The sequence below is a fragment of the Leopardus geoffroyi genome, chromosome B2, assembly GCF_018350155.1.
Source record: "Leopardus geoffroyi isolate Oge1 chromosome B2, O.geoffroyi_Oge1_pat1.0, whole genome shotgun sequence".
In the NCBI taxonomy this organism is placed as follows: Eukaryota; Metazoa; Chordata; class Mammalia; order Carnivora; family Felidae; genus Leopardus; species Leopardus geoffroyi.
Genome location: NC_059332.1, coordinates 8353266 through 8371845, shown reverse-complemented (window position 1 = coordinate 8371845; position 18580 = coordinate 8353266). Strand labels below are relative to the sequence as shown.

Here is an 18580-nt window from a genome sequence, read left to right as displayed (position 1 = left end):
GCATACTGCCTACTTTAGCCATTAGAGCCCTCCACATATTTTAAATTCCCAGTCTGATAAGTCCAGCACGCTGCCATGTCTGGTCCTCAAGCTTGGTCCGTCTTCAGATTGAGTTTTTTTGTCACTTGTTATGGCTTGTAATTTTTCTCGATAGCCAGATGTGATGTGCTGAGCAAAAGGAACTGCTGAAAATAGGCCTTGAGTTACCTGGTGTTGAGGTGTGAGGACAGGGAAAGCATTCCAGAGTCCTGTGATTAGAGCTCAGTCTTTTAGTGACTCTGTGCTCCTGGACTGCAAACATTTTCTTAGTGTTTCCCTCCTTCCGTGGGTGGAACAGGATGGCTAAGTGGACTGAGGTTGGGTATTTCCCTTCTCAGGTTAGCTAGACTCTGGTAATACCCAAGCAGGTTAGAGTCTGGTTAACTGGTTTCCCCTGAGGGCAGGCCTTATTAAGAACGGAGTGTTCTGGCTGGTTTCACAATGCTGCTTTGTCCCCTCCCCATGCCAGAAACCACAGGAGATTTTTCTCCCATATTTACCGTGGGAACCTGGTTGAGCTCCTGGAGGTAAATCTCTCCGTGTCGTGGACCACCTGCTCCCACGCAAGGACTGGATCGCCCCCAAGCTCCTAATGGTCATCTGCCCTGAGCCTCCCGCAATCCGTCAGTTACCCTTCCGGTTTTCCTACAGTGCTGGTTCCTATGGCAGCCTCACACTGCAGGAAGCCACATCCCCCGTGTCGGCTTCCTGGTCCCTCCCAGTTCTGGGGGCAACACTTTCTTCTGTTATTCCCTCCCTTATGCATCCAAAAAGAGTTGTTGGTTTTTCAGTCTGTTCAAGCTTGTTACTTGCCGTGAGGCCAGAGTGGTGACTTTCTAAGCTCGTTACGTGCAGAAGAGGGAAACAGGAAGTTACTACATTGAAGCTCAAACCTGCTCTTTCGGCTTCTTACCACTAGGTTTACTGAGACATTTATATCATAGTATCTACAAGTAGACACTGAGCGCAGAAAACACGGACTTCGTGCGGGGAGCCCAGGAGAAGTTAAACCGGAGGATATTGGTACAGTTTGATTGGTTCCATAACCTCACCTTCCAAGTCCAGATTCTCATCATATGTGGTGCTTCTTTCAGATCTAACTCCTGTGTCCCCTTGATGAAAATGGAAATGATGACACTGTCTGGAAACCTGAACTGTTTAAAAAAAAAAAAAAAAAAAAGCTCCTCTGGGGCTTTTAGCTTGGTGGTTGTGTCCGAAAAGGAGTTTAAACTTGGACACGAAAGGAGTCATCGGTGTTCTCTGTTCTTAGAGAGTGAAATACAAAGCAGTTTAGGAAATACCTACAGGTTGGGGTTCTCAGAAATCTACAAGCTTTACCACGGTTTCAGACTGCCTTAAACCCAGCTACCTACGCAGCCTGCAAGGCTCAGCACACAGTCGCTTGTGATCTCCCTCTCGTCTCTGCAGCCTGGACCGCAGGACTCGGGATGCAGGTGACGGGAAGGTGCCTCGTACAGCTGACAGAGTTGTTGGGCACCCTCGTTCTAAGCACATCACACACCTTGTTTGACATGTTTACTTTTTACACACCCGGAGAATTAGCAGGTGCTTGCATGACTGCGTTGTTTGTTTTAACAGGCTAAAAAGTGGGAGGTAGGTTAGACCCACACGATGATGCAATAGGAAAGTATCTAATTATTCCATTTTTGGCTCAGCGTTCAGTTTCAGTTAAAAGTGCTGATAGCAAGGCTCAACAAGTCCTGTAGCCTAGTACCCTTAGCATTGTCTGCCTGTGAGAAACCGGCTTGCTACCAAGCATGGCCGCGCGTTAGCCACTTGCGTGTAAGATCTTCCATGTGGCTAGAATTTAGCAAAAGATCTCAGAGTTCCTGTAATGAGGCGTTACACTATGGATGCAGAAGGCTCTAAAAGCCCCATATCTATTTCCGCACGCTCAACGAGCCAACTTGGAATATTGTGTCTGCACATAGACTGTTCACAAGTAAAATCCTGAGAGCCAGACAGGTCATGGTTGTTTGGACTGGTATATTCATCCTGATGTGTCAGGGTGTAGGTTACGATTGGTCCTTGAACTGTCTTCATCGAGTGGAAGGAGCAAGGTTCAGGGTCCGGGAACTATCGCTACAAGTAGACGTGGTCCAAGGCAGAGGTTCGAGATCTGGGGTGACTAACTGTTTCTGTAAAGGGCCAGATAGTAAATACTTGAGGATTTATGGGCCATGTGATCTCTGCTGTAACCACTCAATTCTGCTCTCGCAGCGTGAAAACGGTCATAGATGACACGTAAACAGAAGCATCTAGCTGCGTCTTGGTAAAATTTTGCTTACAAAAGCAGGTGGTGGACTGGGTTGGCCCATGGGCCATCATTTATCATCCCCTGTCCTGGATCCCAGAACGTACACCACTGGGCTATATGATCCTGACCTCATAGGAAAAGTAGTGGTAGTTTTCAGTTAACTGAACCAATACATATAACTTTCAGTACTCATAGCCAAGACTTCACTGTATTTGTATATAATGAATTTGTTGTCAGAAAAGCATTTTTCCTCACTGGCTGCTTTGGGTGCTAATCCGAACTGTTATTTACTTGTCATTTATACCCCACTTCCTTCCCAGAATAATTTGAGGTAAAGGCATGTATAGATTTTAGCTGTCAAAATAGAGATATAAAACCAAAACCACATGAAAAGGTCACACAAAACAACCTCTGAATATTCCATTTCCACCGGCCAACCCAAGCTAGCCGTTGCTCAGCCATTTGAGGACTGAACAGTCTTTTGGACACCTCCTAAATTGAACACTGATACGCTCCATATTTTATCTTTCCTAGCATCGTTTCCTTTCTGAAAAAAATGTCCCTCCACATTTTATAGTGAATCTCGTACCAAAGGAAATGTTAGTATCCGTCATTTTTCTTCTGATTGAAGCACAAGCCAAGAACTGTTACACAACTGAGTGGGTACATGGAAAGGACAGAGAAAATGAGAAGCTAAGGAAAACCTTGGTGGGCAAGCTACCTGTACAATACAGATTTTAGGGCTCTTCTAGAGCCAAGGGACTATTTCCAATCAGAGGCTCATCCTTGCTCTCCATGGAAAAGGAGTGTTGAATTACTTTAGGGTTTAGTGGTCGGAGGCCCTCTTACGAGGTGAACGGAGGAGTGAGGGTTTGGGCTGGCGGCAGGGAGGGATGACTTTTAGCAGGTGTCAGAACGTAGAAACAAAGCCGAGTGACTTGAAGGACTGGCAGGTGGAATTTTGTCCCCAAAGACAGCGCGGAAAGAGGAAGGCTGGTCTATAGGAGTGCAACGAGTGTGTACAAATGACTCTAATGCAAGATCCTGGTTAATAGCAGATTCAGCTCCTTAGCCAAGTGGCTGCAGAAGGTCATGTACAACCCAGGCCAGAAGGTCTGCTTATGTCACTGGCATAGGAAGGTGTGACAGACGTGCTCACTCAGACCCTGGAGTTGGAGGAAATCGGGAAGTACTTCCCAAGAAAACATGGATACCAGGCAAGGATTCATTCACAAGTGAAGACCGAAGCAGCCAGGAACCTGGTAGTCCGATTGACAACAGCAGAGGGGAGCCCGAAGCAGTGTGTGGGCTGTATCAAGGACAGACCGGCCATGCTTCTGCCAGAAATGTAAGATGTGGCAGGGGGCTAGCTATGGCGAAAACTAAATAAACATAAGAAAAAAATTGTAGATTTTTTATTTTAATGTTTACTTATTTTTGAGAGAGAGAGAGACAGAGCGTGAGCAGGGGTGGGGCAGAGAGCGAGAGGGAGACACAGAATCCGAAGCAGGATCCAGGCTCCGAGCTGTCAGCACAGAGTCCAGTTTGGGGCTCTACCCCATGAGCCATGAGATCATGACCAGAGCTGAAGTGGGACGCTTAATGGACTGAGCCACCTTGGCGCCCCAAAGAAATAAATTCTATAATTGGCATCTGAGGACATGGTCGGTATCTGTCTTAAAGATGTTTTATCTGCTCTGTAAATTGAGAAGTAATTTTTGAGGTACCGAGCTGGTTCAGTCAGTTAAAAGTGCCTGACTCTTGATTTTGACCCATGATCCCAGGGTCTTGGGATCAAGCCTGAAGTCGGGCTCTGTGCTGACAGCATGTGGAGCCTGCTTGGGATTCTCTCTCCCTCTCTCTGCTCCTCCCTGGCTCCCATTCTCTCTCTCTCTCTCTCCCTCCCCTTTCTCCCCCCAAAAAATAAATAAATAAACTTAAAAAAAAGAATTTCCAACTTTCGCTTCAATCCCTTCTCATTCACTCTTGGTGAGACGGCAAGTTGGGGCAGCGTTTGGCCTCATCCATCAGGATAACCAGCGTGGCATGCTATTTGACTCTGTATCTGTTCTTCTGTACTTTATCTTTTTTAAAAAAATGCACACTGTCAAGCTGGCAAAGATGTTTGTGCAAAGGTGACCGTTTTATTAAAGAACTAAAATGAGTTACAGAAAAGAGTTCAGCTTTCAGAAGTTTTTGGATTTCAGTACCCCGTCTAAGGGGTTGCAGATCTGGTTATACAACTCTTTTAAGTTTGGCAGGGACAAACCGTGAAGTGGAAAAAGTAGATTTTAGGGTAGTGTGTCCAGAATGATCTCCTTTTTTTTTTTTTTTTTTTTTTTAGTTTTTTTAATGTTTATTTTTGAGAGAGAGAGACTGACAGCATGAGAGAGGGAGGAACAGAGAGAGGAGACCAAGAATCCGAAGCAGACTCCAGGCTCCGAGCTGTCAGCACAGAGCCCGTCACGGGGCTCGAACTCACGGACCGCGAGATCATGACCTGAGCCAAAGTCGGACGCTTAACCGACCGAGCCACCCGGCAGTCCCAGATCCCCTTTCTTTGAAAGTAATAGTTGTCGATAAAAATATATGCACAGAAGATCTAGAAGCATACACAAAATTATCTGTGGTTGTTATGGTGGGTGGACAGGTCACAGTGTGTGAGAAAACAATCTGCCTCTTACAGTCAACCATAATAGAGAACCCCACCCTCTCTCCAGGGTCACAGCACTGGGAGAACTTGACGGTTCTCAAGTAGTGGGTTCAGCTTGAGAAAAACATATCATTAGAAGGTAAAAGAGGTTGTCTTTTCATAACGATATATGAGGCTTGTGTCATCATTATAGATGCTTATAGTTAAATGCCCGTCTAACTCAGGCGTATTCATTTATTCATTAATGTCGCAAATACGCGTTGAGGGCTTACTGTGCGTGAGACACCGGGCAAGGCACTTGGGCCACACAGCAGTGACAGGACAAAGGTGGCCTCCAGCATACAGCTAGAGGCTCAAGCAGACAGACCCAAGCTGTGACTAGGAAGCCAGATGAAGGTATTTTGTTTAAAAGGATGCCTAGCAGTGCCTAGTTCAGAGTGACAGCACTTGGTATTACAGTGAAATTGCACACCCTCAAATGTGTTTGAGTTTTCTTTCGCTTCAGTTTTTTACTTCATTTTACTGAGCTGTATGTTTAAAAATAGAGGTTTTTTTTTTAGGATGATTCGTGTTTCAACTAGGAAACCTCTAGGAAAGGTTGCCTGCCTGGTCTGTGACAACCACCCACATAACCATCAAGTGGCTTTCTTTTCTAATTGCATCCCTGTGTCCCAGGTTGGCACTGTGGCCCCTTGGTTTGCGCAAGGAAGAATCTCTAAACAATATGTTAATGCAGGTAGATGGGTAGAAAGACAGAGAGAGGTAAGTCTGCATATAGATACATATGCCTGTATATATTTTTGCCACCTGTCCACTCAGATGTTTGTGTTTTCTTCCACAGAAAAAGCAAAGAACAAAAGATCTCTCTCGGGTATTCCATTCTTACAATCCGTATGATCACAAGGTAAGAGAAGTATGTTATTCATGTATTGGATAGATGTCTTTCTGAACATAGAGCAGAAGTCTCACTAGTACATAGCGATTCTGAAGTACATTTTCCGGTTATGTTTACATTTCCATTTTAATTTGTCAACTCTTTATCTCTTCTAAAGAAATCAGAAAATCTTTATTTCCGAACTAATATCATTCTTTTTTATGCACATTAAAATGCAGTTGCTAAAAGTCGATGGAAAGACAGATCTGGGGTATTATTTATTTGGTTGGGGTTTTTTTTTTCCCCTTCCAAACACTAAAGTGATGCACTTGACTTTTGAATTGGTAAAGATCGTTGAAATAGGAACTGCCGACTGTTGGTTTTCCATTGCTCCTGGTAGAAAGTTATTTCTTTCTAAATAAAATCCCCAACAATGAGCAGTATATCGCATAATATCTGAAATACCCCCTGCCAAAAGTTTTGCCTTCTAGAAGACCAAACAGCGTCACGACTCCTCCGTGTTTGTGCCCCAGCTTTATAGACTCATGGCCAGTCTTGCTTCATTTATATCCCATGTTCTGCGCTCCCCATATCTGAAGAATTCCCGAATATCTTTTTACTTATAAGCATTTCACCATATAATGGTAAAAGATAAGGGCTCTTTAAAACACACACACACACACACACACACACACACACACACACACACACACACTTAACTGTTTCTGAAGAAAATGCTCCACACCACATCATCACAGGGAAATATATTACAAGATTTCCGAGACTTGTGCACAACTTCTATTTCATGTAAGGTTCCAGTAAATCTGTTAATTCGAGGTGATTTCAGAAGCGAACAAAAAATTTGCACAGTTGAAATGCTAATATAAACTTAAATCCTTATCTATGAATTTACAAGGAGACATGTGGTGGGGATTTTTTAACTAGCCAAAATAAGTAGTGTGAAAACTATTTTCCTCAGTTGAGAATACGGGAGACGTCTGGATTCAGGAGGAAAAAATTGTGCCAGTTGTTCATGGAAGTTGAAAGATTTTCAGTAGCTTCTGGTGTTTCTATAGTGACCAGTTGACTTTAAGCACCAACAGTTTGTGAACGAGGTGTTTCTGCTTCATGTGACCATGGCAATATACGGTACTAAAAATTATATCATTTCAAATTACATTTTTCAAGTTAAACCAGTCGCTTGGCAGAATGTGGCAATTTGTTTGAAAGACATGGAGAGAGCTGGGAGTGCCTGACAAAGGGGAGAGAAGGTGCAGGCTGATAAGTAATACACCAGCAAAGGGAACGAGATTCCTGATGGGAAAGTTGCATTTTTTCTTTAAGATGAAGCCATTTAACATAAATGCAGCAGTGGGTAAAGTTAACATTTAAGAACAATAAAAGGCTGTGACAAATCCAAGGTTTTGCCTGACTTGTCTGAATTTTGCCCACTTCTAACATTTTTTAATTCACAGTGAAGGGAAATTCCATTATTCTTTTATTAGAGCTCTTAATGGAACTTCGCCATTTGCAGCCTCTACCGGCTTCCTCTTCATATCCTTTGTGGCATTGTATCAAAGTCACCTCAGATTATTTTGGCTTCCCTTGTGAAGACTTCATTCCTCTACAAATTACTCACTGGGCAATGAGGAATTGAATATATACATGCTAGATGGAGTGTTCCTTTTGATCTTTGCTTTCAGATCGGTAATAAATTATTGTGAGGAGCTAGACTGCTTGATGAGTGATTTTTGAAGTTCCAAAGGTTTGGCCTGTTGGCATCCTGCTGTATTCTGCATGTGTAGTGACGGAAAAGGGGAAAGTTTCCAGGCGGCTCCTGCCCCTTACTTGCCGCCTCCCTTTTCTCTGGGCTCCATCCAGGGCAAGTCTACCCCGGTCACTTTTAACCTGGTCTCCTGTTGATGGGTGTTTACAAAGACTAGCATCACAGGGACTGAGTAACAGACACTGCTTTCTCAGTCTTAGAATGTACCTCTTTTCCCCCACAAATAAAATACTAGGGGGTTGCCTTTCCAGTTACTTTGTCATTTTAATTACCCAGTTATATGCAAACAAATTAGCTTTCTAAGCAGATAGGTTTTAGCTAGAACATTTTGTAAGATGTGGTTAAAGTTGGCTTAAACACCTCCTGTTTGGTGAGATTTCTGTAGTGATCTTTGGGTTAAATACATACATGCATTGTAAATGAAAGCTCGTATAAAATAAAATATAGGCTGTTTGCGATTTACTTTAAAAAAAAAAAAGGCAAGGCAGGGGGTGGGTAGGGAGGGTACAATCAGGTTGGCCACATGTTGATGGTTATTGAAACTGAATGATGAGTTTATGGGGGTTCATCATGCTATTCTGTATATATTTTCTGTCTACATGTTTGAAATTTTCCTGGGAGTGAATTTTGTGGTATTCCTTTCCTCTGTAGCTAGATTCCTTTTATTGTTAATTTTTCCCTTGATGTACATTTATACCAAAGTAGGAACACTAAGCGTTTCATTGGGTTCATCATGCTGAGTAAACTCAGCAATGCAGCTCATGTTCTAAAGTTGGCATGATTTCCTGGGGCTACATCCCAAATTACAGCGGGTCACCAAAATGATAGCCTTGCCCGCTAGAAACTGTTAAAACAGTTGTAATTACAAAGGGTAGTTAGTACAACTGTTCTGCTCTCAGTGAGTCGGTTACATTTGCTCTTCTCTCCTCCCCGCCCCCCGCCCTCCTCGACCCAACCCAGATTGCTCCTGCCTGACCCCAGACACCGGAAAGTCACCGGGTTAAACAAATGTGTTGTTTGAGTGAGGCCAGGTGCATTTCTTAATCATACTCTGAAGCCATTGTTCAGGTTGTAAATGGTCAGTTGGTTTTCTCTTAAATGCTGTTGCAGAAACTAACAAAACTTAGAGCAAAATGTACACTCAGAATGAGTCTTAAGGAAAATACCTCATTTATTTTTTATACTCTTAAGACACATTTTTCTGGAGACTGGAAGAATTTCATTTTCGACTATTATCTCTGGTTCCATATCCATTTTTAGAAATTGTTTTTAGTTCTTCTAATGCAGACATGCAAAAAGGCTTAACCAAAGCTAAATCCCATTCATCTGTCCTAATAAAAGGGGATATTGGTAAAGACAGTCCAAATGGCAGGTAATCTGATTGCATTTTGTGCATCGAATGCTGTCCACTGTTATTTTAATAAACACGTAATAAACACAGCTTGTAATTTCTGAAAACACATCATACTACCTACCAGGAAAGGTTGCAGGTCCGGAGGCCTTCCAGGTCACTGAAGTTGCATTTTTCCTTTGGGTAAGTTATGAATAAGTAGATAGAGTAGGCTATAATCAGAACACTTTTCATTAAAACTGCATAGTACCATGTGTTTTCTGTCTTTGGCCTGAAAAAAGTATTGCCATGCATATGAAAGATCTCTCTCTCTCTCTCTCTCTCTCTCTCTCTCTCTGTATTTCCTTCCTTTTTTCTTGTTAGATTTTGTCAGAGTTATGTGTTCAGGGGGAAGGTCTAAGTTTATTACCTTAAACACAGATGTTTATAAAGTGCTAATGTAAAAAGCTATCAAAAAATACGAAAATGCGTGGAAAGAAAAAGTACAAAATTCTGTTTAAGTCTGTAGTGGTTTTTAACATCTGCATAGTTGAGTAAGTTTCTAAACATAGTTAATCTGCATAAATTAATATGCATTCCACCATTAAAAGTGAGTCTTTAACAGATTACCACTATTACAGTTTGTGTATTTTACGAAGTGGGCATCTCATGTGCTTTTAGTGACTATAATTATTTTAATAATTATCTACACTTATTAACATGAGTGAATAGGCACACATGAGAAGAAACATTATTATAAAGCCATGTTGGTGGAATAAGCTTTTGTTTTTTCTTTCTTTCTTTCTTTTTTGGTGACTAGTGTTATTTCTACAGACACAGATGTGTATCAGTTAAGCTATAAACAAATTCATATGTGCCCCCAAAACGGCTTTGTATGAATACGCTTGATGAGTTAGCGTATGAGTAGATAGAAAACAAACATTAGTGCTTGCTTCAGCCAGAGGCCCTTTGTGCAGGCTTCTCTGCTCTGTAAAACCCAGCTCAGAATCTGCAAAGTCCGCCAGTCAGGACTGTCAAAATCCATGTTTAGTTCTCTCTCCTCACCTCATTACTTCTTCAAGTCCCCCTGCCCCCCATCCACACACAGTCCACTTTGAAAAAGACTATTTCCAGCAAATATAGATGTCTGGTTTCCCAAATCACCGCCAGCCCTAGCAGCAGTTACAAAGGGGGTGGTTATTGCTTCAAGAAGTCAGAGCTCCACTAAAACGTGGCGGCATAGTAAAAATGAAGGCCAGGACAAGGCCATAAAGACGCTAGGTCATTAACAAAGGAACTCTAAGAAATGCAGCTGCCCAAGACCACTTAATTTGGACCCAGACACCCAAAGATCCCTGCACATTTTAGTTGTCCCAGAGTAAAACGATCAGGCCTAAAGGACATCAAGAAGCAGATGTTTTAAAATAGTAGAGATGTGTGTAGTCTATTTTTAGAAACAGTGACATTTTAAGGGTAAACATTATTTATCTTGAAAACTCTTAGGAAAGCTGGTTTCTAAAGGTTGGGCAAATGAAGTATTACTATAGAAAGTGGCTTAACAACAGAGAAATAGGAAAAGACTGGTTAAACGTGTGTTGGTAGTTGGGTTAAAGGACCAAACAAATGTGTTGTGAGCAGGAAAAATGAAGGTAGAATCCATATTCCACCCCCCCCATCACTTATTTATATAATTAGATCCTGTAAAAATATTAAAGGGTAAGGTATTTTTATCTTAACGATTATGCAAGGCGTGACTTGAATGGAATAATTGTCAGTAATATATCAGTACAATGCCTCTTTAAGGACAATATCAAATATACAAAAAAGTACTGCCACCTATTTGCACAACCCCCACTTCCTGAGACTGCCTTAAGAACTGCTATTAATGCAAAGACATCTGGGAACTCATGTTGACTCCTGTACAGTGAAATAGTGTTTAATAAAAAGTGTGAAATGTTGTCCGTGGCTTCATGTGGACAGAAGCATACAGCAAACATTTATCTTCGAAGTCTTGGGTGGGGGGGTGGGGGGGATCCTTGGGTTCAACCGCGATCCTTTCCTTCTTCCCTAAGAGACTGTTAGTCTCTGTGACGTCAAGTTTTTGTAAATGCACATAACCTACCTGAAGCAAAAGGGACAGTTTCACTTTAGAAATGCTGTGTTGATGTACATTTCTCCATTCATCAGATGTGTCTAGTGATTGAAGGTCACAAAAGTCACTTTCCCCAGCTCTTTATGTCTGAAGAATGGTGGCCATTTGAGTCGGTCCCGAGGCGGCTACGGTATTGGCACGGCTTCATCATCCCCTGTGCTCTCAGTACCATAATGTAGCAACAGAGTGCTTTGAGTGGTTCTTCTAGAGAGGGAGATGTGAATTTGGATCATTGCCTGCTGGCCCTGTTGAGCTCTGAGCTATCTGCTGTCTGGAAATAGCATATTCAGTTTTTAATGGATACGGCACTCTATGATAGCCAGATTTTCATGGCACATGCGGATAAAGAAACAAGTTATTGATTTGGCATGTTTATGCCATGCTTAAAACAGTTCTCCGCAGCAGATTGTCCAAAGCCATTTGTGCACTTAACTCTCTTCCCCATCTTTGGCAAAGACTAAAAAATGTTTTAAAAGTAATTTTAGGGATGTTGCCAAATATCAGGAACAATGGGATACACGTCTAATTGATCGCGTTGCCTTATTGTGGTTACACGTGCCGCACTTAAAACCGTGCTCAGGTTCTGGCCTTGAAGCCCAGGGAAGCGAGCACGTCGGTAAATAGGAAAACCATTTTCCTCGGCTCCAGAAACTCCAGTCCGAAGCCAAATGACGAACTCAGCCTCAAAATAATGGACGTAACTAAAGAGCTCTCTTGGTATAAAATCTGTGCTTCCGTTTGTTAAGATGTCTCTCCTCTCAAGGTGATCGTGTAATTGTTACCAGAGACGCACGCAGAGTTCAGCTGGTTCTTTTACTTCGACAGTCAACATCCCTGGCTACCCCGTTGCTTCCTGATCTGTGCCAACCTGACCCAGAAGCGTTTTCCTGGTTTTTAACCCTCCTCAGCGTGTGATTCAAGCCGAGTAACTCATCATGTTTCCTCGAGCCTACCTTTACCACTGTACCTTTGTGTTTCTCTCTTTTCCTCTTAAAGTGACATTAGATCTAAAAGTTAAACAGTTTTTTTTTAACATGTTAGTTTACGTTGTTCCTCGGCAGGGATGGGTAGTATGGAAGCGTGTGTAAATGGCAGAGATTTTAATGTTGCTAAAATGATACAGCCATCACCCGATGGATGTCAGAATTCTGATTTGCCGGTCACCCTGAAGTTTGACAAAGAGAATGGAATCTCAGTGGACCTATTTGGTTGGTGGTGTTGTTATGACTATGATTATGATTACTACTCAACTATTTAGAGCACACCCTGTAACTGGCACTCTCCTCATAGCTTTACACACACATAACTCACTTACTCCTCATACCTTCTGATTATCCTGTTTTACAGTTGGCGAAACTGAGACATGGAGAGATTAAGTGATTGCTCAAGGTCACGTAGCTAGTAAGTTACAGAACAGTCTAGCTCCAGGGTCCAGGCCCATCACCCCTGCACCACAAGTAGCTGAAAAGCCACAGTGTAAGATGCTCTGATAAAAGGTAGATTGACGGCTCAAGCTCAAGGTCAAGCTGGGCCTTCTTACCTGCCTCCTCTGTTCCCAGTCTAAATTTAAAGGTCAACTCTGGGACTGCCTGGGTGGCTCAGTCAGTTAAGTGTCCAACTCTCAATTTCGGCTCAGGTCATGGTTTCGCCGTTCATGAGATCGAGCCCTACATTGGGCTTTGCGCTGACAGTGCAGAGCATGCTTGGGATTCTCTCTCTCCCTCTCTCTCTGCCCCTCCCCTGCTTGCACTCTCTCTTTCTCAAAATAAATAGGTATACTTTGTGTAGAAATAGATGTGTAAAAAGGAATAAGAGAGACAGAAGACAGAAGTAGGGCGAGACCAATGACCTCCTTGTAAAGCAGCCAAGCCTGTCCTAAAAACCACCACCTTCACCTTCACTCTCTCCCCACTCCCCCAACCTCCCACACACCTGATTCAGGTACCATCAGCCTGGGGCAAAGTCATCTTGAATAAAGCTGGACATCAGAGACTTAGCGGATCGGGCACTGCCTGCACTCCGTTTCTCATAGAGCCCTGTCCAACTTGCTTTCTTGCCTGACTCCTCCCTATGGGCATGGGGGCTGGGCAGATAGGCCTCACAGGGGTTCTGGCCAAAGGCTTTGGAACTCTTTAGGACCAGTACGGCAGGTGTCCATGCCAGAGAAACAGGGCAAGTCAGATTCTAAATCACTTGAGAAAGGTGGAGGAGAAAATCAACTGAAATCCTGACGCATAGAAATAGGAAGACGGCAGCAAGGTAGCTTAGAAGCAGGTAGAATGCTGTCCTGTTCCATTTATCAAGACATCAGCTGGCATTTGTGACTTCCTTCCACGGGCAGGTGGAGTCATGGGCAGAAAATGGAAACCCCTCCACCTCTCCACCCAAACACGCTCAGAAATGTTAGTAACTGGGGAAGAGCAAAGTTCATAATGAAATCCTTTGCCAACATTCAGTATAAAAGTATTAATAAAAAATAATCAAAAGAAGATCTACATAGTGGATCTGTGTAGATGGTGGTTACTGTGTTTTCAACTTATTTATCAAACGTAAAAATACCTCCTAAAAACCTAAAAGTTTGTACTGCCATTGGTTGTATCCTGCCTCCACGATATTTACTACCATCAGGAAGAGACGAGGACAAGGCAGGGCCAGGAATCATGTTGTCCCAAGGGCTGGGGCACGGTTCCACCCTTGCCTCCCACAGCCCCACTGGTCACCCCCTCTTGTCCTCTGTCATCAGCGTTTGTACCCTGCCCCAACCATGTTCTGTGTCTCATCGCTGCTGTGCACTGTCATCTACCAACCTTTCCCACCCCCACCGGGACGGCATGCTATTCACTTGATACATTGGGGCTACCAGAATTAGCAAATGAAAATACAGGACCCCCAGTTAAATTTGCGTTTCAGATAAACCATGAGTACTTTTTTCTAATGCAGATGTGTCTCAGGCAATATGTGGGATGTATTTTTATTAAAAATGTATTCATTTATCTGAAATTTATATGCAGCGAGGTATCCTGTTTTTATCTGGCAACCCAGGTTGCAGGTATATGACACATTTCGCTTTGGCAAATTGAGATAGAAAGGTGGAAAGAAAAGAAAACCCAAAATGGAATGAAATTTAAAAGAATTATTTTAAAACCTCCGCTGCGTGTGTGTGACGGGCGTGGGGAAATGTTTACTCCTGTTCCTCATCCCATCCTTGTTGTGTCACATGCCTGGTCTACTCTCAGAGGCTGACACCTATGTGAGATAGACTTTTGCCAACATTTGCCATTTTAATTAAGAAGATACAACTCACCCAGGGGCACCTGGCTGGTGCATTTGGTTAACTACCGGACATCTGATCTCGGCTCAAGTCATGATCTCACGGTTTGTGAATTCGAGCCCCACGTCAGGCTCTGGGCTGTTGGTGCAGAGCCTGCTTGGGATTTTGTTTCTCCTTCTCTCTGCTCCTCCCCCACTTGTGCTCTCTAGCTCTCTCTCAAAATAAATAAAAAATTTTTAAAAACCCAGAAGATAAAACATGCCAGAGGAGAGGTGGGTGGGGGGGGGGGTGGTGGGAGGGAGGGATGGGGGAAATAGATGATGGGGATTAAGAAGGACACTTGTTGTGACAAGCACCGGGTGATGTATGGAAGTGTTGAATCACTCTCTTGTACTCCTGAAAATAATATCACGCTGTACGTTAGCTCACTGGAATTTAAATAAAAAAAGAAGATAAAACAACTTACTCATTTGACCTTAGTTCTCTAAAATCTTGTAACAACGTTTTAACCTGGGAAATCTGGAAAATAGTGTGGAAGACACAAACAGAAGTTAAATTAAAAAGTGCCCATACCTTTTGCCCCCCACCCTGAAAAGCACACTTTGTTTCTCAGCAATACATTTAAAAAAAATTATTTAATGTTTTATTTGTTTTTGAGAGAGGGACAGAACATGAGCAGGGTGGGGCAGGGTGGGGGGGGCGGGGAGCAGAGAGAGAAGGAGACAGAGAACCGGAAGCAGGCTCCAGGCTCCGAGCTGTCAGCACAGAGCCTGACATGGGGCTCAAACCCATGAACCATGAGATCGTGACCTGAGCCGAAGTCAGATGCTTAACTGACTGAGCCACCCAGGCACCCTCTCAGCGATACATTTCATCATAAAATCTAATTAATGACTTCTTTGTAGCTGAAGTTATTTTTATTGAAATGTACCGAGAAACATTAATGCTGGTGATGTTCACAGCAACCAGTGTAGGCATTCACTAGAGAAATGAGGAAGCTGTTACTGCCTTTTTTTTTTTTTTTTTTTTCTTTAGCTCTACTGCTCAAGTTTTAAGACTGTCGGGAGTCCCGTGATTGGTGGGCTGTGGGTTGATACCGTTTTTGGAATGAGCTCCCCAGGCCTGGCCTGTGTCTTCCTCAGCACATTATTTCAGTGGCTGAAAGGCCCCAGTGTGTGTGCCTCTCCTATAATTACCAACCTGCAATACAGATTCTGACTTGCACAATTTCCAGAATTTTGTTGCCAAAGAATAGTGAAATGCAAGTGTTTCCACAGGCCAATAATTCATCCTCTCAGGGGTTTTTGTGCAAGATTAAGGAGACAGGATTACAGTTAGGATTTGCAGTGCTTTTTCAGTGTATACATTAACACTCTTACCTTGAAGTTGGAAGACTAGAATGTTAGCATCTGGGAAAAAAAATAAGATAACCAGCTTCTCCTAATGACTGTTAATATTTTCCACTATTCAACACTACCTCTGGGTGCCTTTCAGAATTCCGGAGGTATTTTAAATGCACACGTGTCAAATAAAAATAAAGGAATTTAAAAAACCCAAATTCTTTTTAATTTACCTCCATTGATATGTGGAACATACATGGGTAAGAAAGAATATTCTACGTTTAATTACTGTAAGGTATAATAATCTAGCTACTGTGCATAGAACAGATCTCTCCAATTCACTTTAGGATGTTTTTCTTTTAAAGAGGGATGCTTTTTTAATTTTTAATGTTTATTTTTTTGTAGAGAGACTGTGTGTGTGTGTGTGTGTGTGTGTGTGTGTGTGTGCATGCACACACACACACACACGCAGAGGAGGGCCAGAGAGAGAGGGAGAGAGAGAGAATCCCAGGCAGGCTCTGTGCCATCAACACAGGGCTGTACGCGGGGCTCAAACCCATGACTTGTGAGATGATGACCTGAGTCGAAATCAAGAGTCTGGACACTTAACCCACTGAGCCACCCAGGCACCTGTAAAGGGGGATGATTTTAAAGCTGCTTGTTTGACTTTACTCTTGACTTTTAATTTCTTATCAACACTTTCTTCTTCAGATTTAGTTTAAAAGTTTCAGTTGGTGTATTTAAGGTTTTAAAGTGCCTTTCCCCTCAGCACTATGCCTGTCTGGGGCATTCTGATGTTCTCCTGGTTTGTGCAGTGTCTCTTGTGCAAGCTGATTATCTTCCTCTGTCCAATTCTTTATGCTTCTATTTTCTTACCAGTCCACTTTTTCACTTCTCCACACAATGTGTTAGATATTCTTGCCTTTTGCACTCCATTATGTTTCTGCTTGGGGGTATAATTCTTGGGATCTTCAACATGGTGCGTTCTGGTACTTTCCTGCCATTGACGATAGTAATGTGACAACTCAGCACGGGGGTCTGGCATCTCTTCATGTCTCCCTAAACCATAGGGCTGGGCAAGCCTTTATGGCTCTTGTAATCCTGCCACGCCCCATCCCACCTCTACCTCTATAGGTAAGGAAAAGGCTCCTTTGTCCTGTAGGATTCATCCTTCCAAACCCAGTTTAATTTCACCTTCTTTGCATCTTTTCTGACGCACACAGGAAATCGTCCTCATGCTTCCACTCTGACGCACGTATGCTTTGATTATTTGATTTGCCGTGCTCTTAGAATCCAGTTCCATTCAGTAAATGGGAGTTTTTCCCTAGGGGACAGGCACAGTAATGGGGGTAAGATGCTTCTTATCCAACAGGGCAGTAGAGAGAGATGGTCACAAATACTGCACTTAATTACTTTGCCCTGTTACGTATTTACCATTGACACAACCCTTCCACTCTACTATGCTGTGACTATCATAGGACAGGGATCATGTCTTGTTGGGTTTTTTTCGTCTCTCCAGGAAAAGGCCCTGAATTATGGGCTAGAACTTAATGTTTTGCATACATGAAGTATGTATATTTTACTTTTCTTTTGATCTGCATACCATAACTATGCAAAGCACTTACTTATCGACCCACAGAAAATGCAGGGTTAAAACCCAGTCTCTAAACTCCCAGTTTGACGCTTTGTCCATGTCACTACATAGTTGGAACGTTCCGAGTAGTAATGGCCACAGCTATGGGAGAATGTACTAAGTCTCTTCTTGGTTTTTAATTATAAAATTGATAATAAAATGCTCAATACTGTATTCAAAGAAAGCCTTCCTCCTAACCCTTACAGACCCCTGTTCGCCTCTCCAGAAGCAACCACTGTTTCTGGTTTTATATGTATATTTCTAGAGTTACTTTTGCACATATAAGCACATGCTTACCTGTGTGTTTTTGTGTAGATACATGCTTTTTTAAATTCAAATGTTAACGTACTACAAATTCTTATGTTTCTTTTTGCACTTGATAACCTATCTTGGAGATAATTTCAATCAGTACATAAAAAGCTGCCTTGTTCCTTTTTCAAAAAAAATAAATGTATCTATTCTATACCAGATGTTGACCACATTTAACTAGACTCTTACTGATGGATCTTTGGGTGGCTTCTGATCTTTTGATCTTACAGGCAGTGCTGCAGTGTATAATCTCACAAACATGTCCCTTCATGTATATATAAATATTAACTGGCTGATAAATTGCTAGAAATAGAATGGCTGTATCATACGTAGGTGTGTACATTTTAAATCATGGTAGGAATTGCAAGATACCCACTAAACAAGATGTTCCAGACGACATTTCCATCAACAACGTAAAACAGTGTTTCCTCACACCCTCCCCTGTATACTATGTCAGCTAACATTTAAAATCTGTTCCTCTTAGGGAAAAAGTGGTATCTTACTATAGTTTTCATTTGTGTTTCACTTAGTTGTCAGAAATAGTCACAAAAAAAGAATAATTTGGTTTTTGATTTTGCACATTTCTACACTCAAAACTTTATTTATTTTTAATTAATTTATTTTTGGGAGAGTGCAAAAGGGGGAGAGGCAGACAGTGGGGGACAGAGGATCTGAAGCAGGCTCTGTGCTGACAAGCTGTCAGCACAGAGCCCAATGTGGGGCTCGAACTCACAAGCCACGAGCTCATGACCTGAGCCGAAATCGGTCACTCAACCGACTGAGCCACTCAGGTGCCCCTACATTCAAAACTTTTAAACTCTAACTCCTATACCTACCAGCAGTAGGACCTTGCCAAGATACTTAAGGTTTTTTTTTTTTTTTACCTCTTTCCTGTGTGAAATGAGCATAAAACTG

At 42.5% G+C, this 18580-nt stretch overlaps 1 protein-coding gene across 8 annotated transcripts in view; it reads left to right on the top strand.

The window, feature by feature from the left end:
* Window positions 1–18580, top strand: part of CDKAL1 (CDK5 regulatory subunit associated protein 1 like 1) — a 715645-nt gene that overhangs the window by 536770 nt on the left and 160295 nt on the right. For all 8 annotated transcript variants that reach the window (XM_045497247.1, XM_045497246.1, XM_045497240.1 and 5 more), the window contains one exon: window positions 5812–5874. In XM_045497247.1, coding sequence (XP_045353203.1) covers window positions 5812–5874 — 63 coding nt within the window. The remainder of the gene's footprint in view (window positions 1–5811; window positions 5875–18580) is intronic.